The sequence below is a fragment of the Ceratocystis lukuohia genome (genome assembly GCF_044167205.1).
Source record: "Ceratocystis lukuohia strain C4212 chromosome Unknown Supercontig1_pilon, whole genome shotgun sequence".
Classification (NCBI taxonomy): domain Eukaryota; kingdom Fungi; phylum Ascomycota; class Sordariomycetes; order Microascales; family Ceratocystidaceae; genus Ceratocystis; species Ceratocystis lukuohia.
In genome coordinates this window covers 4,020,256-4,043,405 of record NW_027263520.1, presented here as the reverse complement: position 1 = coordinate 4,043,405, position 23,150 = coordinate 4,020,256, and the positions used below count along the sequence as shown (strand labels likewise).

The window sequence follows — 23,150 nt, the reverse complement described above, 5'->3', positions numbered from 1 at the left end:
AATAACAAGAGACGAAAATTCTGCGAAATTCAAGGGGCCAAAACCCTTCTTCCTTCTCTCCCCCAAGCAACTACGGATTTTCAACAGGCAAACGGCCCCAATTGGCATGCTCTTTCCTTGTTCGCTTCGGCTTGCATTAAAGGGGAGGGGAGATGAGGAAGGCAGGTAGGAGGTGAGAATGGGCAGGAAGGAGGGATGACGGAGAAGGAAGGAGCGGAACAAGGCTGGATGGAAGGAGCATACTATGGTACAGGGCTCAGATGGTGGATCTCTGAACTCTGTGCCCGTGTCTGTGTCTGTGTCTATGTCTGTGTTTGTGTTTGTGTTTGTGTTTGTGTGTCTTGCTGTCTTGGTATCTGCATCCACCCGTTTGTGCCTGCTATATCATTTGTACGTACTGTATAGCATGTGTGTACATGCCCCTCCCCTCCCCCTCCCCCTCCCCCTCCACATGTGTCTATGACCTGCGTGGATGTCTCTCTACCCTGCGTTCAACACTTTCTCAGACAATGCATGTATAGATGGATAGATAGATAGACCTACAAGCCTCTACTTCTTCTTCTATCCCTCGCTTGTCTCCGCCCACCCAGTCACATTTCATCTCCGCCTCTTCTCTTCTCTCCTCCTCTCTCCCCTCCCCTCTCCTCCCCCCCCCCTCCCTTCCCTTCCTCGGTCTTTCTTCTCTTTCCCACGAAGCCCATATCTCCCCTCTCTTTGGTACTGTACCTGCGCCTGGCCCCATTTCCAATACGCCCTTCCTCCATCATCCACCCCTCTTGTCTCTCTTCCCTCGTCCCAAAAAGAACACGTTCCGCCAACCCTGCCGGAAGAGAATTGCGCCTTGTAGATAGTCTCCATCCTCCTACCAACGACTGGTATTGCCCATGCTGCTCTATGTGTCTAGGCCAAGTGCTATGTGGAGCCAAACCTTGTATAACACGTATACAACCATGCTGCTATATACCAAGCATGCATCCGCCTGTCTCTTCTCGTTCCTGAGCATAATCCCCCTCCAATCTACTTATTATTGATTCATTAATATGTTACCTGCATGTGCATGTCCCACCTCTTCTTCATCTTCTGCTTCCTGTGTTTGTTTACTTTGCGGCCCTGTTCTCTCGCTATCTGTCTGTGCATTTTCTCTCTCCTCCCATGCCCATTCCCATTTTCCGTACTGTTCTATTTGACTAAAGCGCCTGTGGTCAAACGAGAGCTAAACTGCGTCTCCCAGTTGTGTCCCTCGTGCCCATTTCGGTCTAATCTGATGAGATTAGTGGTGGGCAGCCGGCCCTCTTGCCCTCTTTGTCTATCATTTCTCCTATCTGTCGCTTCTCGCATTCGCCCACATTCATTGATGTCTGTTCTCACCGTTGCTGTTACCCTTGATAACGGCACTGGACAAATGTGGTATGCCTGACCCCTGCAGTTTCATGCTCCCTCACTACTGTTCTTTTGTCTTCATCTATGTATGTAGCTGTGTGAAATGAGTACCTAATTTTTGACGTTGCATTTGCCCTAGTTCTGATACACATTCACATGTAACAAGGCAAATATATGTAAACACGTAACATGGCTTCTATTGCAGGCGGTAGAAGGGGCAACCCCAAGTAAACAATAGCAATAGTCTAGCAGCATAGCAACATATCAGCATGGCCAGCGGCGCTGTAGTGTAGCCAGCAAGCATCAGACTTTATAGTTCTCCTTTGTTCCCACTGAAAGGAGACAAAAAAGAGAGAGAAAAAAAAAAAAAAAAAAAAAAAAAAAAAAAGACAAGTGTCTCTTCTCTTGTCCTAATACAGCAGCTTCCAAGTTTGATCTACGCCGCCTCATGTACCTGTACCTGGAGTACCTAACTTGGAAAAATAAAAAAGTCGGAAAAAAACTTGCCACTAGGAGCAAGATGGGTCTAGCGCCACATGTCACATGCCACATGCCACAACCTGTTTCTTCTCCTTAGCAAACCCCTGTCACGTGCAACGGCAAACAACGGTCGACCCTAGACAGTAGTCTAACCCTTCTTGAAGGGTATTAAATTATCAGCTCAACAGCCCGTCTGTTCTTCGGGGCCAAGGCGAAACCACAAATCATCACACGACGTCCATTAAACCCAGAACGGCCCAGCGTAGCAGCTGCAACCCCCAGGCTTCAGCTAGCCGTTTCTCTCTGCAACTCGGCTGTTTTCTTTTTCTCGTATTGTGGCGCTTTGCTGAGTTTCAGATAAAGAACCCAACTCTACTCTTTCTGCATGTATCATGCAACTACACTAACAACAGGCCAGGCCTCGTAGGGGACGATGTGGCTCTGGGGCTCTAGTCTAGTTAGCTCTAGCTGGCTCTGTCTGGCTCCTGCTACGTCTCAGGTAACAGCCATAGCGAACAACGATGCAGTGCGCGCTGACAAAAGAGAGGAGCCAATGAAATAGACAATGCCAACTCCACGGACAAACAAAAACGAAGACCAAACGCTGAACAGCATCCCTTCTCAACTACTACTGCGCCTTTTGTTCACGGCCCTGTCGCTATTAAGGTAAAGGCCCACTGCAACCTTTGTTGCTAAGAGACATTTGGATTTTGGTTCGATTGCATTGCCTTAGTTCCATCCATGGCTGGGGCCAGACTGCTCGCAAAGATATGGCTCATACCTGCTGCCACGTCATGAACACTAGTATCGCCTCCTATCCTGCACGTAAAGCCAGGTTTGAAGCTGCTAGATAGGAGCACGGCTATCTCCTAAGGCCGAGGGTGGATGTGGCCGGCCTTGATGTGCCCAGCCGTACGTCTGAGAGTCCGCGAATTCCGCCCACGGCACCAATGGGAACCTCCATGTCTTCAAGAGAAAGGCATGACCGGCTCTCAACTGAGCTGCCATAGGGTTGGCGGCGGTGACATTTTGCGGAAATTGATCGGCAAGGCACCCATTAATAGAGCATTCCTAACTATCCAAGCCATTCAAGTGTCATCCGCCATCCTAACAGGGACATTGGATTTTGGGGCGCCTTGGTGCTAGAAGTTTAAGCCAAACCGCAAATGACAGCACGGTTAGTGCGCCTCAACCTACACTAGATCAAGCTGCCCCTAAATTGGGCTGCGTCAGTAATCCAGTTCTGGGCTATGATTTGGCCGTTAGACTGCCAGCCATGGCAACAAGGCGTTTGGAAATATGTGTGTCTTGGACCACAAAAAGAGTGTCAGATATGGGCGCGCTAGAAATAGTCCTTCACTCCAAGATGCTGTTGTTGGCTACCAGTTCATTTTCTTGAAATCAGCCGCGAGGGAAGTGAGACAGATCCACCCCAACTACATGTATTTCCACAGAGACACAGTTAGAGAGGTATAGCACAGACAAGTTGGTATCGAAGCTGCAGCGGTATTGGCACTGCAGGTAGCATCCCCTGGTGTGCAGCGGATGAAAGAGCTCATGAGGCATCCAAGGTTGAGATATTGACCGCTCGCGAGGAAAGAGATAGAGGCAGTCCGATACCGGCATAAATTAAAGACAAGGAGGGGCCTTCCTGCAGATACCATAATGACCATGGCCGAAATCACGATACACATTACTGCGTGAGTCTCAAGTCTTCTCTATCTGGTGAGGGGCCTGTCTAGGCGAGCGACTATCCTACAAATTTAGGCACCACCTTGGAAGAAAGGATTCAGGTGTACTGAAGGTCAAGAGACAGTGTCTGAGTCTAGTCCACAGCAATGAAATGAGTGATTATTGTGCTGTTTGCCTTAGAGACACAAGGCCGTGTACCCAGAGAACAGTGTGGTCACTAAGCCCAAGCCCTGGAGGCAGAAGCGGTTGTTACATGAGACAAAAAGCACACAACAAGAACTTCAAGTATGGAGGAAATTAATCGTGATTAAAAGCGTCATCAAAAACTAGATACAATACTCGTCCAGAAACCACCCAATTGCCAAACAGTGACCAAGCAGTCGAGACCAACTGCTTGTCACAGGTCACCAATTCGAGGACCTTTCCAAGCTAAATCACCCAATGACCGATGAAAAGAAAAGTACAGACAACTATAGAACTGAGGCGTGTAAGAAACAGGTGCCAGTCCAGAAGGACGAAGCCAAGAAGATATGGGGCAAGGAAAGAAGGTTGGCGCTAATGTGCCAGGCAGGCGGATGGCTAGAAAGCCCAGAAAATCTCTAACCGCCAACCACCTATCAGAACAGGTGAGGAGTCAAGGCCTCATCACTTAAGCCTTCTCGTAGGTAATGCACTCAGCGACGGACTGGTAGGCCGAGGAGGGGACAGTGCTGCCAGTGCCGGTGCCAGTGATGTAGCGGCAAGTCTGCGTGCCAGCGGAGCTGGTGCCCAGGATCGAGACAGCCAGGCACAAATCGATGTTAAGAATGTTGAGCACGTTGACCTCGGCATCAACAAGGACATCGATAAGACCACCAGAGGCATTCAGGTAGCAGTGGTTAACACAATCAGCCAGATCAGTGACCTCAACCTCGACGACATTGGGAGCAGAAGGAGCCAGGCACGTGCCGCAGTTGGGCTTGAAGTCGATGGGGTGGGTAGGACCGTTGGGAGAAGTGACAGGCTTGACAGTGGGAGCAGTGATGGGCTTGACAGTGGGAGCGACGGTGGCAGCAGCAGTGTTGGTGGTGGTGGTGGTAGCGCCGTTCGAGGTAGAGTCCTCGTCAGATCCCGTGGGCTGGTCGCCGCTACCGGTGCCATTCTCGTAGTCAGGAGAAGCCTCAGAGCTGTAGGCGTATCCGCGGCGGCGGGCCATGGCCATCGAGATCACGTCGTCAGCAGTCTGGCGCTTGCCCAGCAGGCCGCTGAGAAGTCCACCAACAGTGTCAAGCAGACCGCTAACAACAGGAGTCACGGTGCTCAGGATCTCGCTAATGATACCGGGGGCTTTGTCATGGCTGGGCTCCAGCAGGCCCAGGATATCGCCCAGGATAACCGGAGCGTTTCTGCCGCCCTCAAGGTTGAGCAGAGGGCTCAGGTCAACGTCCAGGTTCAGGTTTAGGTCCAGAAGGTCGCCGACGTTGAGGTCCAGTTTCAATTCCACGACCGCGTTCAAGAGTTTGCCTAGACCGGCAGTGACGTCCAGGTCGAGGTTTACCAGGTCAAGAAGGTTAATGTTGAGTTTCACCATGAGGTCAAGAATGTCCGTGAGGTCCAGCTGCAAGTCTGCTCTGACATTGACAAGGTCCAGGATGCCCAGGAATAGCTGGAGGTTGACAGTGTCCTCAGGGCTGAGGGTCTGAGAGGTGTTGAAAGGGTCAACAGTCACAATGGTAGGGCAAGCGACATCCTATCGACAAAGTCAGTACAAATACATTGAGAGAAAACATGTTTGGAACTAGATACTTACACGCTTGTCGGTGCTCTTCTCGAGCGTCAAATAGTCGCCATTGAGGACGGGAACATATCCGTACGGAAGTTTAACACCGAATGAAGGACAGGTGCCAACACTAACATCAACCATAACACTCAGGTCGATCAAGCAGCCATTCAAGAGGCCCAGGTTAGTGGCGGCGGTGACAGCGGCGTTAACGGCAACCATTTTGAAGATATGGGGGTAAAGGAGAGGGTAGTTAAAGAAAGAGGTGATATTAAAGATAAAAGAGTGAAGAGTGCAAAGAAGCAACTGATTAGAGAATTTGTACAAATATTAAGTAATAAACAGATGAGAGATGGAAGAAGTAGAAGCTAGAAGTAGCTGAGTGAAGGTGAGAGTGAAGGTGAGAGTGATGGTGAGGGTGAGGAGGAAAGGAAAGAAAGAAGACGGATCTGGGTGGGAGGACGATGCGGTCTTTATACAGTTTCTATGGGACGTGAAGGAGACGAGTGTCAATAGGAGACGGTGATGTACGTGGCTTCGGATAGGCGAGTCTGGCGTCCGTAGTGCCTGTATCCCCTCCAGTCCACAATGCCTACAGACCCTGAAGTGTGTGTACGGGGGGAGGGGATGGATGAGTGGAGATTGGCGTATAAGTCGAGGGAGACGTAGTGTAGCGTAGCGTAGTGTAGCACCAAGGGACCATAGAACAGCCCGGCTGGCCATCCCTTCTCTTCCGCCGTCTCTCCCTGTCGACGCTACCTGCTGCTGCTTACTGCTCTCCTCCCATATTTCCTTTTTCTCCTCCCGGTGGCCCTGCGCAGAGCCCTTCTGTCCCTTGTGGCTCTTTGGGTATTTGATTAGCTTCATTGATGCTATTGGGACGTTGATGGCTGAGTTGTCGTTGTAGTATTTGCTGTTGGCCTGAGCTGGCTTGGCTTGGCTGTCCAGTCTAGACCCGTTTGGCCTCGGCCATCCATACTTCACCTAGAGTCTCTTTTCTCGCACTCCACCTCGTTAAGGGTATCTTCTCCCCTCTTTCCTCTGATCGTCGTGGTTGATGATACTTCCTCACTCTTCCCATGTCCATTCTCTGTCTGTCTGTCTGTCGCCACACGCATCAGCACGCCTTTTACTGAGAGTGCTGTGTGTGTACGCATATGCTTGCTGCTTCAGCTACTGCATATTTGCCTCTCCTATCTCTCTTGCTGCGAAGGGGGAGTGTCTCTCGTTTGCACCCTGTTGTCTTGTATTTATTGAGGTTGATCAGTAGAGATGTGTGCTCTGGTATCACTGGTTGATTTGGAAGGGCCATGGTTTGTGCATGTTGCTGTTGACTTGTGCTTCCATGTGCCTGTGATTGTCTGGGGCTAAGCAAGGTCAACCCTTCCCTTCCTTTCCCTTTTCCCTTTTTTGGTTCCTTTCACCCTACCCAGCGTGCACGCAGTGTGTGTCTGTCCCTGGCTAGTTGTCTCCTCTGTCTCTCTTCGTTTGCCCTTCTGTTTCTCGCGTTCTCTCCCCACCTCTTCTCTCTTTCCCCTCGCCCCTCCGTCCCCGTTCTCCCTACAGGCTAGCCACCGCCCCAGCACAGCTTCCTATATTTCTTTCTCCCTTTGACAACCCCCTTCTCCTCCCCGTTGGCCCTGTACCTTTTGTCCCCTCCTCCCTTGGCCCTATGAGACAAAAGTCTATCTTACAGAAACCATATAGCGCGTGAGTGATATATGAGAAACCTGCATGGCATTGCATTGCAGAAACGACTTGTCCAGGGTCGCAGGATAATCCATACTTCTGCTGGCCTTGTTAGGTTGACCGGATAGACTCATGTGCAGAAGACTCCCTTTCCGTCTCTCCCTAGACTCGTCTCGTCTCGGGGACGAGCAGAGTACAGAGGAGGGTTGGGTAGGGTAGGGGTTATTTTTCCTTCGTTCAGGTCTGCATGCAAGTGACTTTTGCGTGTCGTCTAGTCGCCGTGATCCGTATTTTGAGATCTTCAGTGTGGCTCTTTCGATCTGTGGCTGTTTTCCCGTTTGTCCATCCGTCTGCTTGTCGTCGCACAGAAGCCCAATGCACGGCAGGCCGGAAATTGGCTTAGCAATGGAGTAGATGTTGGTATTGTTGTCCGTATGTGGTTATGCATGCACTAGCCACACCCTTGCTGTCCTGTTAGTTGTTTTCTTCCTTTTTCGCATGGTACTTTGCCTTCTCTCTTCTCCCTCTGTCTGTCTGTCTGTCTGCCTCTTCTCTTTTATTCCCCCCCCCCTTCTTCTTGTCATCCCAACCCAGGAAACAGAAATCAGCAAAATGCCGGCCAGGCAGAAGAGCAATAGCAGGTTCTATTGTCAACTCGGCTAACTGTTGGTTAAACGGTGGGTGTGCCTAGCATGACTGTTTTGAGGCATATATTGAGACCTCAACCCTGCTGGCCCTGGCCATGTTCCCTCCCTCTTTTTCCAGTTTGCTTTTTGCCTTCCCATTGTATGCTAGGGATAGAATGGCGGATCGCTGTCTCAGTCCCATAATCAAGTTTAAACTTGGCATGCAAGATGATTGCATCGTACCCTTCCTTGCTCCTCTCAGTAGAGCCACAGTGCTTGTCCAAGCAAGCAAGAACCTCAGTTAAGAGGGCTTTAACGTGCGGAAAGGGATCCATGATTAGCAGCCCTGTCTGACTTGGGGGTAACGAGGATTTAAACTTCCGTATTGTATCTTCTTTAGGTCGCCAGCATTGTCTTATAGGCGGTGATCATCATTACGTATGAATCAATATCGCAGCAAGGGTGAAAAGGGCCCAGCAAAAACGAAGCAGGCACCAGCTCGTTTGTAGGCCGACGTGCGGTTGGAGGGAGCCAACTAACCGTCCTGTCGTCGTCGTCTGTAGTGAGGAGACCATAGCTTTTGCCAGTCACTTCAAGGCACAGGTTTCTATCCTCAGGCCCTTCATGTTGAATATCACGAGCAAAAATAAACCCACAAAATAAAAAAGGTATGTGTGTTAGGGTTACTCTCGCTTCCCCCCGACCCACATTACGTAACCCTTAAGTACGGCTGAAGATGACAAGTCAATGTACCAATGAATGTTTCCTGCAAAGCTCTTTTGCTCCTGTTTCTGTCTGCTTTCTTTTTTCTCGGATAGCATGACCATTTCTCCTCCTTTCCTCTAACTTTGCTCTCTTTGCCCTGGCCTCAGCCTAAAATACAAATACATCTCTCTCCTCCTTGTCCCTAGCAGCTGTAGGTCTAGAACCTCCAGCCACTAGGTTCAAGAAAAACCCTTGCAACATGTAGGGACCTGCCATTAAGTACAACTCACTACAACACACCAACAGTACATTGCTCTATAACAAAGCTCCCCCCCCCCCCCCGCCTCTCGTTTCTGCCGTTGCCGCATGCCGCTGCATGCAACATCATGTTGCTTGCGCTACTACTGTGACAGACAAACTAAACTTCCGCAAGGCTGCGCAATATAATGCGCCGGCGATCGAAATTCAACATCGTCACATTACGAGACCATTTCATCGGACTTTCTCGTCTTACCGTCTTCCCCCCTTCTCTCACCCTATTCCCAGGTCCGCTGGTTCCGCTACGTGCGTATCGTAGACAAAGAACACAGTTCAGCGAACTGACTCTACCAGTGCCGTCTATCCATTGTCCATTTGTCTGGTCTGCCTGCCCCCCCCCCGTCTTCTTCCTCCTCCAGCTCAGCCTAGCCTTTCCTTTCTCTTCTCGCACATCACATCTGCATCGCACCCTTCTCGCTGCTAACAACCTGCACATGACCCCGCTCCATTTTCGCCATCTCTCTCTGCCTTGCCCGCCTACTGCTCTCCCAAACGCCCTGTAACAGTGTTGAGTGCCCCAAACACTGCTTTGTAGCATTTGGACCCCGATCTGCCCTCGAAAAATCTTTCCACTTTAGGCCCATATCACAACAATCGCATGCATCTAAGAGGGGAAGGGGGGGAAGAGAGGAATCTCTGCCTATCATCAGGCAGTATGTAGTTATGCGATTGCAGAATTTCATAGCCGCGTAGCACAATGACACAGTCCGTAAATCTTCATATACCATGCAATAGGAGCCCCTTTTGCAAAACTGACGATCTTGACCTTCTCCGTAACATATCTTCGCCAATTCTCCCGCTCTTCTTGTCATGATCCTCAAACGCGCGTTCTTTTGGCCAGACTCCCACCCCTCCTTGGGTCTAGGCCTGGACCTACCGGCCGCCTCAATAATAGACCGGGCGACATCGTCGTCCAGCGAAACCCTAGTCGGCTGGACCAGCAACCCTGATACCCGAGGCACTACATCAATAATTTACACCTGCATAGCAGTACTGCTTTTGTGCTCGTACAACTGTCTGCATGAAAACATCCCGCCATCTATCTACCTGCATACGCCGCCTCGAACACTCTGGGGAATCCCCGCCTTTCCGCACCGCCTGGCAGTTTCTGCCGTCTGGTCCAAGTTGACCAAGACTCTATGGCTGGCACTATTACCCGAGAGTGGCGTCGCGGTGGCTACGGTAGAGTATTCCATGGCTCGCCAAACCTTGCACGACGTCCGTTGTAGCCACGCAAGCCACCGTCCGTGGTACAAGTTCCACTATAATCAGATCCACACCAATACTCCGCCATGGTCTGAGGATGAGTTGAAGACGGGTCTGCGCAACGAGATCACCATTGCCCATGCCTTTTATGCTGATATGGGCGGCTTTGTGCGTATGAATGCTGTGGGAGATGAAAACCCCAGAGACAGGCCTGCAGACGGGTGGCCTGTTGATTTGCACCAATATGGTAGGTAGTCGGCACCTCTCTCTGTCTCTGTCTCTCTGTCTCTCTGTCTCTCTGTCTCTCTGTCTCTCTGTCTCTCTATCCCTCTCCCCTCTCCAGCTTGACCTCGGAACACTCCAGGATACTAAATCTCTCCTCCCGACAGTCATGTTTCTTCGTCTTAGCTCGCCCAAGACCCGCAAGCGCTATCTTCTACGCCAAGGCGACATCGAGGGCTTTGCCAAGGCCGATGGCCTCAGCAAGCTCCTTGCACTAATCCAATCCGCCTGGCTGATCATATCCTGCATTGGCCGACACGCCGCTGGCCTACCGATCACTCCGCTTGAGCTTGCTTCTGCCGCCTACGTGGTCTGTGCCGCTTTCATGTACGGCCTGTGGTGGGATAAGCCATATGGTGCCGTGCAACGCACCGTGCTACATGACTTCGACGACGACATGGCCCGTGCCATCGCCGCGCGCTACGCTGAGACCCCGTCTGATACAGCCCCGATGAGAGGAACAACCATGGACCCCGGCGACACTTATGAGAGCGCCATCAACTTGTTGACCTGGAATGTTGTGGAGGTTGCAAATTTCAAGGACAGAGCTGTGCAGCCGTTGCTGTTCTATCTTGTGTCGATGTTGTTCGGGGGAGTGCATCTGCTTGCTTGGAACTGGGCGTTCCCCAGTGACGGCGTTATGAAGGCTTGGCGGGCCTTTAGTCTTGTATGTACTTTGACGCCGGTCTTGGTCACCATGACGTCAGCCCTCCTTCTTGCTAGATTTGGCTTCGTGAGATCGTTGGCTCCGCCGTTGATATTCCTCTTGAGTTCTGTCTACCTTCTCTCACGAGTAGCCACATTATTCCTTGCCTTTTACTCTCTCCGCAGCTCGCCAGCTACGACTTACAAAGCGTTGTCTTGGTCAGCATATATGCCTTCTTTTGGCTAAGTAATCATAACTTAATTTACATGACATAATAAACCCTAGGATGTTGATTTAACCCTCTGTGGTGAAATTTATAATCCCCATGACATCATCACGCTTCCTCCATCCTCTTAGCGGTCTATCTCACAAAGTTTGTATTTTGGTTGGCTCAAAGAAAAGTAAATAAACACCACAAGAACGCCATCCGCCGCAATCCACCCAAACAAAAATAACTAGGGACACGGTCATGTGGAGAATGAAACAAAAACTACCGATAAACTGACGTCATGCCTCCCTTGTTTTCCTGCCAACCCGGATGATGAGAATAATAAAACCAAAAGAGAAAGTAGAATAAAACAGGCAAAATATCAAGTAGTAAAAATCTTGATTCAAGAGTTACCAACGCCGCCCATAGCTGATGCTGGGGTATGTCCACGGCGGTTTAGCAGCGTCGCACCGGCAAAGTTGAGTTCAAAGCCTGCCTGTGCCTGTTCTCTAGCCTTACGTCTTGCAGCAGCTGCAACTTCAGCCGAGTGCTGACCATATCCATTGGCCTTTTGGGCGTTTGTCCGTGGCTGGCTATCGCCAATGTGAGTATCACGGAGCCCCTGTTCCAGCACCTTGGCGTTTGCACCATTGGTAGTGTCGTACTGGTCGTCGCTAGATCCTTCACTCTCTAGTTCTTCATCTTCCTCCATAACCTGGCCAAGCGTCATGTTCTTGCCTGTAAAGGGGGTCTGGACACGACGGGCAATATCATACGAGATGTCAAACATCTCACGTAGATTGATGGCGTCAGGGGAACGGGGATCAAAGTGGCGGCCATCCTCGATGATGTTGGATGGGTTAAAGGCAACGCTGCCGGCCTTAGCCCTGGTGATGGACTGAGGGGTGTGCTCGGAAGCATTAGGTGTTTGGTCTTGGCTCATCCAAGGATGAGCCAAGAATTGCTCGATAGTATAGCGCTTTTCGGGGTCAACCACAAGAAGATGGGTAATCAAGTCCTTGGCTGACGCTGAGATGTTGTCCCACCACGGCGATAAGAAGGTATACTCTCCACGCTGGACTTTCTCGCTAAGCGTCCGTAGATTCTCATCGTAGAAGGGGGGGAAACCGCATAGAACGGTGTACAAAACACAGCCCAGGGCCCACATATCAACGCCTCTGCTATAGCGGTCCTCACGGACTATTTCAGGGGCGGTATATCCAGCAGTGCCACAGGGGGTCTTGGTATCATTGCTCCAAATGACTTTGGAAAGACCGAAATCGGCAATCTTGATTTTGCCAATGCCACCAGCGCCTACACCAGGAATGAAGTCACCTTCATCAACTTTACCCTCATCGCCAGGCTGCTTAGGGCGAGGGACCGCAGAGGGTTTCATAGGGAGTGGTGTGAAAAGAATATTTTCAGGCTTGATATCTCTGTTTTTGTTTTGGTCAGACGTTAGTTGACATATATAAACTGCTAGCTTCGTATTTAGTCTTACCGATGGACAACACCCTGAACAGTGTGCATGTAGCGAATAGCCTCGGCAACCTGCAAGATGACGTGACGGGAAAGCTCTTCGCTAAAGTACGTGAGGTGCACTATGCGATGGAAGAGCTCTCCACCAGGGACATATTCCAAGACCATGTAGATGTAGTCGGGGTCTTCATGGAACTCTATCAGTTTGACAATATTTTCATGATCCATGCGCTTTTGAATGGCCGTTTCTTTAAGGATATTAGACCTCTGTTTTTTTTTTGAGAGCCGTTGGTTAGCATGACATTAGCCCCAAAAGATTACAAGCGTGGCCTGAGCTCAGGCCGATTCAGGCTGCTGAGAATACAAGCATAAATATGAAGCTAATAAAGCACAGAGTGTTAAGGAGAGAGGGGGGGAGGGGGAGCATACTTCAATAGCTTTACGACCTTGCTTAAAGTCAGGATGTAGGCGCTCCTCGCCCTAACATAAGAAAAAGAGAAAGAAAAGTCAATAATGGGGTTTGTAACAAGAGAGCCAGAAAGGGAAAGGAGTCAACACATGCATATCAAGAATATCGATATGGCAAACTTATGCGTTGGATTAGATATCATTTTTAATTGGGTGGGACACTTGAAGCAGAAGCAAAGCACACACTATGGCGACCAGAGCGGCAGATAGCAAAGCGGCAATGTGAAAGATAATGACTTTGGACACATTGTTGTGTAGGTTGTTTGTTGTCTTACCTGGGTGTTGCCCAAATCAGCCTTGTGAATGATCTTGATAGCGACACCATCCGGGAACTCGCCATTAAGATCCTGAGCCTTGTAGACAACACTGAATGCGCCGTCGCCAATGCGCTTTTCTATTTTGTATCGGGGGTTGAGTCCGGGATATTTGGCAGCCGGTTTGCTTCGGGTAGCATTATTAGAATCTTCTGTTGAATCAGGCTGGGGATTCTTTTCATTGCGTTGGACAATGACGACTTCTTTAGGGATTGGGGCGGCAGATGATTGGTCTTGGATTTGGGTGGCGTCGGGGTCTGTATTAGGTTTGGTGACTTTGGTAGCGGCATGTGTGTGGGTGTGTGTTGGTGCACTTTTGGGCTCATCGCGGCCGGCCTTAGCTCCTAGAGTGGGGGGGGGGGGGGGGAGGCGTTGGCAGTTAGTATGACTGAAGTGCAATTGGCGTTACGAAGAGAAAAGGATAATAAGACACGAGTGTAAAAGCCCGACCAGTAAATGAATGACAGGTGATACACGACAGTAGCCCAGTGTATGTGGTGATACAGCCGCTATTGTATATGTGATGAGGGAGGGGGGATTGGAGAACGTACCACGGATGAACTGTTTGATGTGTTGCATCTTGTGAAGATGGGGACACAGAGTGAATACAAAAATCAAATGTGAATATGGCAGAATGATGATGAAGTATGCAGTAATAAAAACTCGGCTTAGGAGCTGGTGCTGCTTCCAGAACTTGCTTATCAGAGAAGGACGAGGAAAAGAAAAAAAAGAGCAAGGATGAAACGTATGAAGAGGAAGTTGTCAACGTCAAGCGACAATAAGACAAAAGCAGGCTTAGTCAGAATGGGGCAAACAGACGATGACGAGGACAGAGCGGCGGGGGTGGAGGAAGCTGGTCTTGAAGCAGGCTAGGAAACAGGGCAAAGTCTAGATAGTATTGGGACTGCAGGGCTGTATGTGTATGTATAAATGTTGGAAACTGGTAGAAAGTAGCAGCAATAGCTAGATGAAAAAAAAAGAGGATGAGTCTCGCTGGTCTGGAATATGGATGATGCAGCGTAGCAGGCGAGCAAACAAGACTCAGATCAGGCAGTGGTGGCGATGTGGTGCTAGTTGTCGAGAGGCCGAGGGAAGTCGAAGTCGATGTCGATGCAAGGTAAGGCAAGGCAAGGCAAGGCAATCCAATTGAACAAAAACGAGAAGGTCCAAAAACAAGTAAAGCTAGCGGCGAAGTAAGAGGAGATAGTGGCCGGGAAATATTTATGTTGTAGGTGAGCAAAACAATATGGAAGATATAAAGAGAAGCTGGTAGTGCAATAGAGAGAAGAGAGGCAATACAAGTCTAATCTCGTATTCTTTTCTTTTGCCTTCAGTAGCACAGCAAATATGACGAGGGGGAGGGGGAGGATGAGGGTAAAAAATAGGTAAAGGAAAGGCGAGCCCTTTTGAAGACCAAAGAAATATCGTGAGCAAGAGGAACGGAAAAATTAATTGGCAAAGTAGGACGGATGGAAGATGACAAGTATCCAATGATGCAAGATAAAAGCAAAAGAAAGAAGGGAAGAGGGAAAAAAAAAAAGGAAGAGGAAAGATTAAAACTTGTGACTATAACAGCAAATAAGAATGCAATAAGGACAACAACCAAGCCGGCAGAAGAGAAGGAGGAGCAAGAGAAAAAATATGTCCTAAGCAAGGGTTTCCCTTTTCAGCTGCAGTTTCCTAACTAAAAACTAGCAAGAGCAAGTCGGCGGATGGATTGGGGGGTTGGATGGATGAACCGGATACTTTTAGGGGAGTTGCTGATGACAGGCAATAAAAGACGGAAGGCACAAACAAAACGGAAATAGAGCAAGGTAGTTGCTATATATCACCACAGTTGCAGCTCCAACATCACCTCAGTAAAGTTCTACAAAGGACGACTGGCCAGCTTCTACGGCTTACTTGATCATGTTTTGCACTAAGAACCTTCTTTTTTATCCCCTTGAATGAGCTTGTTGACAGAAGCCAAGCAATCAGAGATTTTACGGTCCCGGAAACAGAAAAGGACATTCGTGCATAACAGACAAATCCCACTCTTCGTCATCGCTTTCAACCATGACCACTATGAAGGCACAGATACAAGGTGCATGGGAGCTGATAGACAGGGCCTCAGAGAAGGACATGGAATGGAAAATGCCGTTATCACAAGTGAGTGATTGACCTTACGTTACCCTTCTCCTTGTCCTCTTGTTTACCCCTCTCTCGCTCCTATTTCTCTTACCTTTGCATATGTACGGTGATGTTATATACATCGAAAACGGGGTTAAGGTCTACATGCTATAGATTACTTGGGCAATACAACGCCTGATAATGGCAACTATCACCCCTCACAAGGAACCTGAAGAAGAAAAATAAAGAGGAAACACAAGACTCCCAATAAACAAGAGAGAGAAAAAAAAAGCGCCCAAGCCCCAGCCTAAAAGCTTAATGTAGGATCTGATATGACGTCGACCTAACTATTGCTTTGGCCCTAGGGCCCTTGTTCTGTCTAGGTGGAGTACGAGTTCAGAGCTGCATGCATGAAGGCACCCAATATCGCCACATCTTGTTTGGGGATTTTTTTTTTCTCTTTTGTCTCTGTCATATCTTGCCTGCAGCTTACTACCTATGGTTCATTGGCTAGCTAGCTAGTCAAACATATTCTAAAATGACAGGCGCTACATGTTGCAAAACGACTAGATCTGCAACGTGCACAACACGTACATCTATGTACTTGCACTTCTTGTACAAGTACACGATACGCACAATGGCTAGTAACCCAACTTTTATTTGAGCTTCATAGAGAAACAAAGGCGCCATTGTCTGTGCTTGAACAGCCTGCATAACAAACCCAGCCGAGCGAAGATGAATAGATGGGCATACCGAGCCTGATCGCCATAATCGGTCTCGAGATGACTTCATCACGAAATCGCAGCCCTGACTCCCTCTTCGATTTCCTCCCTACTTTGGAATTTGATGGCTCCGAACTCGCTTTATTCCTCTCCTGTTCGAATTTGGCGTTGCACGGGAAGGTTTGCTTTTGCCTTGGCTCGTGGCAAAAATAAATGTAAAAAATAAAGGCAATGGAGGGAGAGGGTGTCAAATTTCTTACTCTCCTACCCATGCACGTTCGTAACTATAAACGTCTCCCTCGTCTCTTTCTATCTCTCCCGCAAGCAAGGCCTGGGCAGCCGAGAGCGGCTTTGCCCAAGTGCCAGTGAGAGACAGCAACTCATTCCATCGATTTTAAGGGACCATCACCCAACATAGGAGAAGCCCCGGGTGGACTGTCATGGACATTTAAAGGGTATATTATATATATGTATACAAATCACAAAACCTTCGTCTACGCCTTCAGTATTCAGAAAAAAAGGATACCATCCCGTTTCAGGCTCTATAGATTCTAGATCTTGTTTACTCGTCCATTCACAGCAGGAAAATGAAGTCGACAAGATACACTACCGCAGTAAAGAAAAGCGAGGTCGTATTCGGTAATAGAACCAAAGGGACAGTATGGAAGGTAGAAACCCCCCCAAATAAAAAACCTCTCTTCTTCTATTTAATTGACCGCTAGAAGGGAGGCATTAACGGAAAAGAAAAAATATCGAATCGAAAAAAGAAAAAAAAAAGTAATGTTGAACTAGCAAAAGATAAGAAAAGAAAGTGGCATAGAGCCACATAACACAGCACCTGGCGATTTTTAGAAACTCGGTTTAGAACGGCCGTCTCGTTCATCATAAGCAGTAGTTCACTGGCTACTACCAAGCCCATCTTAAGCGTGAGGGCCGGGTGCTAGCGGAGCATGCTCAAGCTCATGGTTGGTAGTAGCAACATCCTTGGTCGAGGCCGAGGGTGAAAGAGATGCCGGGGCAACTTTGCGGCGATCCCACATGTCTTCAAAATGTTCAAGACACTTGTCTGCGACCCAGCAGCCGGCCAGATGGACTAGCAAATCGCCATCCTGGTAACGAGTTTCGTCGCCGCCATTGTAAAAGGAGTTGGCCACACGCTGTCTCACGATACTAACATGCTTGCGCAGAGTGGGGTGATGGTAGAACAGATGGCCCAAAGTATCCTGCTCAGCACCTATGAAATTTTTGCGGATGAAGAAGGGGTCGGTCCAAATATCCATCAAGATCTGCGAAAAGGCAGAACGGCGAACAAAAAAGGAGCCAGCGTTGATACCGTTGTGGTCCTGCGAGATTATGAAGTCCGTGTTCTTCCAGTCCAGCTTTGGCGGCGAGTAGACACCAGTGTGTTCACGCCCACCGCCGTTTATTTCAGTCGAGGGGAGATATTGCCTCTCCATTGCTTCACGCGACAAGACAAGAGAATTCAAATCTTGCTCTGGGTTCATAATGATAATATCCAGGTCCAGCACCAGAACCCATTGGGCGTCGGGGTAGGCGTTGAAGGATTGGATGATAGCAGGAACCTTCTTCCACACGGCAGGGGTATCAGGAATGTCAATCTTGCCGATATCAACAAAATGGTACTTGTAGCCGTGCAGGTCACACCAGGCCTTGCGGTTCGCAGCGGTGCGCTCGTGAATCTTGGGGATGATGGAATGGTGACCGCCGGAGTCAGCAGGAGTCAGGATGATGACCTGCTCGGGCTTGGGGCCGTTGGGATTGTAGACAATGTCATCGGGCACTTCGAAAGTCATGTTCAAGCTGGCAGGCAGATCGACCATGCTGGCGGATTCCAAAGGCGAAGGGGTGTGTACTGGGGCCTCGGGTGTCTCAGGCTTCGGGGGTTCGGGCTGGGGAGGCTCTTGGGTTTCCGGTTTGTCTGCCACAGGAGGAGGAGCGGTCGTAGAATCTGGTGACGGATTTTCAGGAGCTATATCGGCGGGCACGGGTGCCCATCGTGACCAGCTTTCGGGGGATGAAAAGACATGGGCAGAGATGAGGAACAATAGTACAGTGACTATAGCGATAGGGATGATCGCTCTAAGACGAGTGTGTAGTTGTTGAGTTAGCAAGTACTGGCGCCTGGGGGATGAGGAAAGGAAAAGGGAAGAAAGAGGGGCAGCGGCAGAGAGTCACCGAACGGCCAAATGTGCAAAGGAGAACATCGTCTGGCCGAATCGAGACACGAAATATCAAGTGTGCAATGGATAAAGATGGATGTATCCTTACCCTCTTCTGGTGCGGATCATGATGAGCAGTCGATTTTGCGTGGCCAGGGGACGCAAAGAGTTCAGTGGAGAGAGATTGAGGTCGAGGAGAAAGGAACCGAAAGTAAGGGATGGGAAGGTTATGAAAAACGATACTGATAGAATCGGCGAACAGGTGATTTGGGTTCTAGATCACGAGACGAGGATGGCCGGTGGCAAGAAAGACTGTGAACACGCTGTTGCAGGTGCGATGAAAGTGGAAATGAAGGAAAGGAAAAAAAAAATAGTGAGGACTAGAAAGAGAAGAATAGCGTCACAAAATGGGGTTAGACTTGGCCGTGAAGGCAAAGTAGACAAAAGGGGGGCTGGAAAGAACAACAGACAATTAGACACAGTAAGCCTGGTTCAGTTGCATGTCCGGGTTGGTATTGACTTTGATTCAATGCTGAAGTAAAAGAATAATCGAGATGTGGGGAAGGCGATAGAGGGAGCCCGACGAAAGCGACGTCGTGAGCAGTAAGTAGAGAGCGAGAGAGGGAGTAGTGACTTATAGGGGGAGATAATAAGATAAGGAAGAAAAATACATAATGCAACTACCAGGATAAGCAAGCAATAGGCCCATGAAGGCAGGGGGGGATCTCGGCAATAACCTATGCGTGCGCAACGACCAATGCATCAAAGTACATCAGCATTGGAGGAGGAGAGCCAAGGCAGAAGCCAATAATAGAAAAGCCTACGGAAGTTTTTGTGAGCCTAAAAAGCAACTAGACGGGTCTGCGCAGCGTGTCATAAGTACCCTTGTTGTGGTGTTGTTAGCATTTCCAGGCCAGAAGATAAGACAACCCCATGCTACTTTGGCTGAAGATGTTCAAGGGGAGCTGGCCGGCACCTATCAGTGATGGGTTGTTGATGATACGATTGTCAAAATATAAATGAAAAAAAAGGAAAAAAAGAAAGTTTTAGGGGAGGATTGCATAGAGCTCAGTGTATGCGGAAATGGTAGCATTATCAAGCCACTTGTACTGTGGCCAATCACCATGGGAAGAACTTGGCAATCAAAACAGCTGGCTGTCATTGTGGTGCACATCACACCCTATTCATAGTGGTAGCGCTACAAATGAAGAATGGTAAAAAAAAAAAAGGCTGCGCTATTCCTTCGCTCATTTCCTTTACGGGATGACATGTCCGCTTGTCAAGTCGGCGGGAAGACAGGCCATGTGTTTTTGCTGTCTAGCTATTAGCGTTTAGGTCACAGGGACAAGAAAGAAGATCAAATCAGGCTAGCATGTAGCAGCAGCCTGACTTCCTTGCAGCAAGGACGAAGAGTGAGAAATATCTAATAAAATAGGCCGCGTCATTTCTGGCGTGTGTTTACGTGTTACTGCAGACGCAACGGGACCTATGAGACGAGGTCCGTCTCGATCTATTGTCACAAATACAAACGCATCTATAACCGCCATGTATCTATAAGTGGCACCCGTCGTTTACAGGGTGATTCGGGGCAATTGCCTTGGAAAGCAACATGGCAATTCCAACGTCTTCACATCCCTTAGGAATTGGCTGCATATCCGCATATCCACAAAGGATCGGCCTGACAGCTGGCATAGCTGCTCTGGAAGTGCCGGGATGTGTGTGCCAGCTGTCAGGGTGCAAGGGAACTCAGGGGTCAACCTGCGCCAACAATGTCCGCCACACTTTATGCATCTCATTACCGGTACTAGCAACCTGAACCTGGCTGGCTTACTACATGAAATGGCTATCACGATAATCTTTTTTTAGCATGGCTTTAGTATCAGATGTCATTGCATCCCACATATATTGAATAGGAAAGAAAAAAAAAATAGCCTCGCATAGCGGGTCAGTGAGGGAGAAAATTGTACTGAGAAAGGAAAAATAATAGAGGGCGAAAGATGGACAGCTGAATGTGAGCGGGATGATGATACATGAGAGCAATGACGAAGCAGAAAGGGAACGAGTGAGACAGGCGATTTTATAAGCCAAAGGCAGCAGCAAAGCACCAGACGTCAAGTCCTAGCGAATGCTTTAGGAGAAGACCCAGGAGAACAAAGGAAAAGGGAAGCCGAGAAAAGGGGATATATGGCAGAAAAAGGAAAAAAAAAAAAGCAAGGCCAGGCAGGGGATGCAAAGAGACATTAAAGGAAATAAAATAAATAATAAAAGACAACAAGGGGCCCCTTCTTAGGACGAGCAAGAGGAGCTCTTTCCACCACCTGACGCAGCAGAGTACGAGCCTGTGCGGTGCGGGGCGTAAGATCCTGTGCCAGTCGAGAGCGGTGCCGATGAAGTTGTGCTGGAAGGCGGCGATGTACTGGAAGAGTTGGAGTAGAACATGTCGCTGCTGACCAAACAGTTGCTGCCATCCTCCTCGGCAAAGGGTCTGATGGCACCCTTGAGGGCCATGTTGATTATGGCCGACGTGATTTCTGCAGGGGTAATCAGGTTGCTGTGCGATCTGAGATTGAGCACCAGGCCGGCAACGTGAGGTGCGGCCATAGAAGTGCCGTTCATAGATCTGTAGCCGGTAGTAGAGGCATAGTCAGCCGAAACAACATCAACACCGGGAGCCCATACATCGACAAGAGAACCGTAGTTAGACTCCATCCAGGTTCCCCATTTGGGATTAATAGCGCCAACAGTGATGGCTGAGGTCGAAGAAGCAGGAGAATATTTGCTGACATCGTCATCTGAGTTTCCGGCGGAGACGACGTTGACAATGCCCTTGGTGTACGCCTCGTTGACGAGCGCGTTGAAGGTGGCCGAAAAGTTGCCGCCCACGGACAGGTTGATCACCGAGATAGCAGTGCGGTTCTTGGTCTCAATGTCGCTAACAGCCCAAACATACGCCTCAATGAGCTTTGACAAGCTAGACGTGCCGCCCACAAACGCCTTGACTGAGACTATGCGGGCCTCCTTGGCCACGCCGGACTGGCGACCAGCAATAATGGCAGCAACGTGGGTTCCGTGGCCAATCTCATCGGCGCCATCGTCTCCACTGACACTGTAGCCGAGCTCAACACGGCCCTCAAAGTCCTCGTGGGCGCCGTTAACGCCGGTATCGACGACGTAGGCGTATGTGTTGATACCGCCATTCGACGGGAAGATGTAGTCAGTGCCTCCAGAGGCCTTATTAGACAGCGCTGCAAGGCCCCATGGCGCCTTGTGCTGGGTTGAGGTTCCAGTCGTGTCTTGTGTAATTTCACTATCAGTAGAGTCTACAACAGTGCCATCGCCATCAGATAGGCGCCACGGCGAGCCCTGGTCATTGCGCTTAAACGGCAGTGAGCCCACTGCGGAGCTGTCTTTTACTGAGCTGTGTCTGTGGGCCTCAAGAGGTACCACCAAGGGGGCTGCGATGGGGAGAGCAGCATGCAATTGCCACTCGCTGTCCTCCTCGATGTTATCAACCTATAAAGAAAGTATTAATATGCTGCGATGAGAACCAGACTGACAACGCATCCACGGCAAACCGGGCGGGGCCACACTTACATCGGCAGAAGAACGGATCTCGTCAAGAGCAGAGCCGTCAAAGGAGCCAAGGTAAGCAGTAAAACTACCCAATTGGAAGGTCTTGGTTACGCCGGAGAGATCTGGAGAAGCATTGGTACGGGCATGGACGCCCCGGGCCCACGACAGATGGGCATCAAGGTCACGCTTGCTGATATTTGGCTTGAGAGTCACAATGTATTTCTGGGAGCTGGGATTGACCTCACCAACAGTCAAAGTGGCAGCCAACAAAAGGGCCAGGTTCTTGAAGCTGACCATAGTGCCGAACGAAGGAGACACAAAATGTATAGGGTGTCAACGGAAATTAGGTTAAGCTGCGCTGCGTTTTGATAAGAGAAGAGAAGAGAGGAGGGAGCGGTATAGAGTTGAAGTTAAACAAGTAGTCGACAGAAGATCGGTCGGTAGGAGAGCAAAAAGAGAAAAGAGAGTGTATGTGTGTGTGTGTGTGTATGTATGTATGTACGTGTGTGTGTGTGTGTGTGTGTGTGTGTGTGCGTGCCAGACAAAGTATGAGAAACGAGTGTAGAGTATGTGTATGGAATCAAGTCTAGAAAAGAGTGTCGTTGATCATCACCAACATGCAATGCAGGAGAGGAGCAGAAAATCTCTTGATTGGTTGGGTATAAGAGAAGAGAGAAGGGAAGAAATTAGAGACGTTGGTAGCAGAATATAGAGAATCAGGAAGAAAGAATCAACAAGAAGTGAAAATAAAAGAAAAGAAAAAAGAGGAAGAAGAAACCTTCAGTAAAACCTCTAAACAAAGGGAGATGGTCTGGGGGTAATCCAGAAGATGGGACGTGGGCAGGCCAGGGCTATATAGTGACTTTCTTCATCTCACATCACTTACTTCTTTTAACATACTTCCACCAGTAAGCAAGGGGTGCGCGATGGGATGGGACAGGAGAACAGCGAGGGGGGGAGGAGGCAAGAGAAGGAGTAGGGACAACGATGGGTTTGGATAGCTAACAGCTAGCTAGTTTAGCTTAGCTAAATGAACCTAGCAAAACTCGAAAGCTCCGAATTCCATCCATGTCCAGCAACCCAAGCCTCATTGGGATTGGGTTCAGCTTTGCTTACAGATGTGCTAGTGAGCGAGGGGCTTTGGTGAAGGGCCCAGCCAGGTAGGGGAGGCCATGCCTTGTCTCTGTCCTTGGTTTTGGCTTGGGTTCCATGGCAGCAACACCACCCAGGGCTTTGGTTGGCGTTTCCATTTGCCTTTATTGCTCGCCCGGTGACGTTGGTTGATGTGAAAGATTGTCTCTCTTTTCCACTCAC

General features: G+C 49.3%; 5 protein-coding genes across 5 annotated transcripts; 1 reads left to right on the top strand and 4 right to left on the bottom strand.

Annotated features, from left to right (window-relative positions):
• Positions 1–4,201: 4,201 nt before the first annotated feature.
• HOO65_011016 (uncharacterized protein) lies at positions 4,202–5,533 on the bottom strand (the record flags this gene model as incomplete). Its single annotated transcript, XM_071005862.1, has 2 exons — positions 4,202–5,281; positions 5,342–5,533. The coding sequence occupies 2 exons, from the start codon at positions 5,531–5,533 to the stop codon at positions 4,202–4,204; spliced, it is 1,272 nt and encodes a 423-aa protein (XP_070862838.1).
• A 3,926-nt stretch (positions 5,534–9,459) lies between these two features.
• HOO65_011015 (uncharacterized protein) lies at positions 9,460–11,029 on the top strand (the record flags this gene model as incomplete). Its single annotated transcript, XM_071005759.1, has 2 exons — positions 9,460–10,102; positions 10,245–11,029. The coding sequence occupies 2 exons, from the start codon at positions 9,460–9,462 to the stop codon at positions 11,027–11,029; spliced, it is 1,428 nt and encodes a 475-aa protein (XP_070862837.1).
• Positions 11,030–11,394: 365 nt separating this feature from the next.
• HOO65_011014 (Serine/threonine-protein kinase srk1) lies at positions 11,395–13,831 on the bottom strand (the record flags this gene model as incomplete). Its single annotated transcript, XM_071005488.1, has 4 exons — positions 11,395–12,427; positions 12,493–12,737; positions 13,214–13,509; positions 13,804–13,831. The coding sequence occupies 4 exons, from the start codon at positions 13,829–13,831 to the stop codon at positions 11,395–11,397; spliced, it is 1,602 nt and encodes a 533-aa protein (XP_070862836.1).
• Positions 13,832–17,003: 3,172 nt separating this feature from the next.
• Positions 17,004–18,392, bottom strand: HOO65_011013 (putative alpha-1,2-galactosyltransferase; the record flags this gene model as incomplete). The annotated part of the gene is made up of 2 exons (XM_071005835.1): positions 17,004–18,183; positions 18,373–18,392. The coding sequence occupies 2 exons, from the start codon at positions 18,390–18,392 to the stop codon at positions 17,004–17,006; spliced, it is 1,200 nt and encodes a 399-aa protein (XP_070862835.1).
• Positions 18,393–20,549: 2,157 nt separating this feature from the next.
• On the bottom strand, positions 20,550–22,133 carry HOO65_011012 (Allergen Asp f 13; the record flags this gene model as incomplete). The annotated part of the gene is made up of 2 exons (XM_071005748.1): positions 20,550–21,776; positions 21,858–22,133. 2 exons carry the CDS (start codon positions 22,131–22,133, stop codon positions 20,550–20,552), a joined length of 1,503 nt encoding a protein of 500 aa, XP_070862834.1.
• Positions 22,134–23,150: the final 1,017 nt, after the last annotated feature.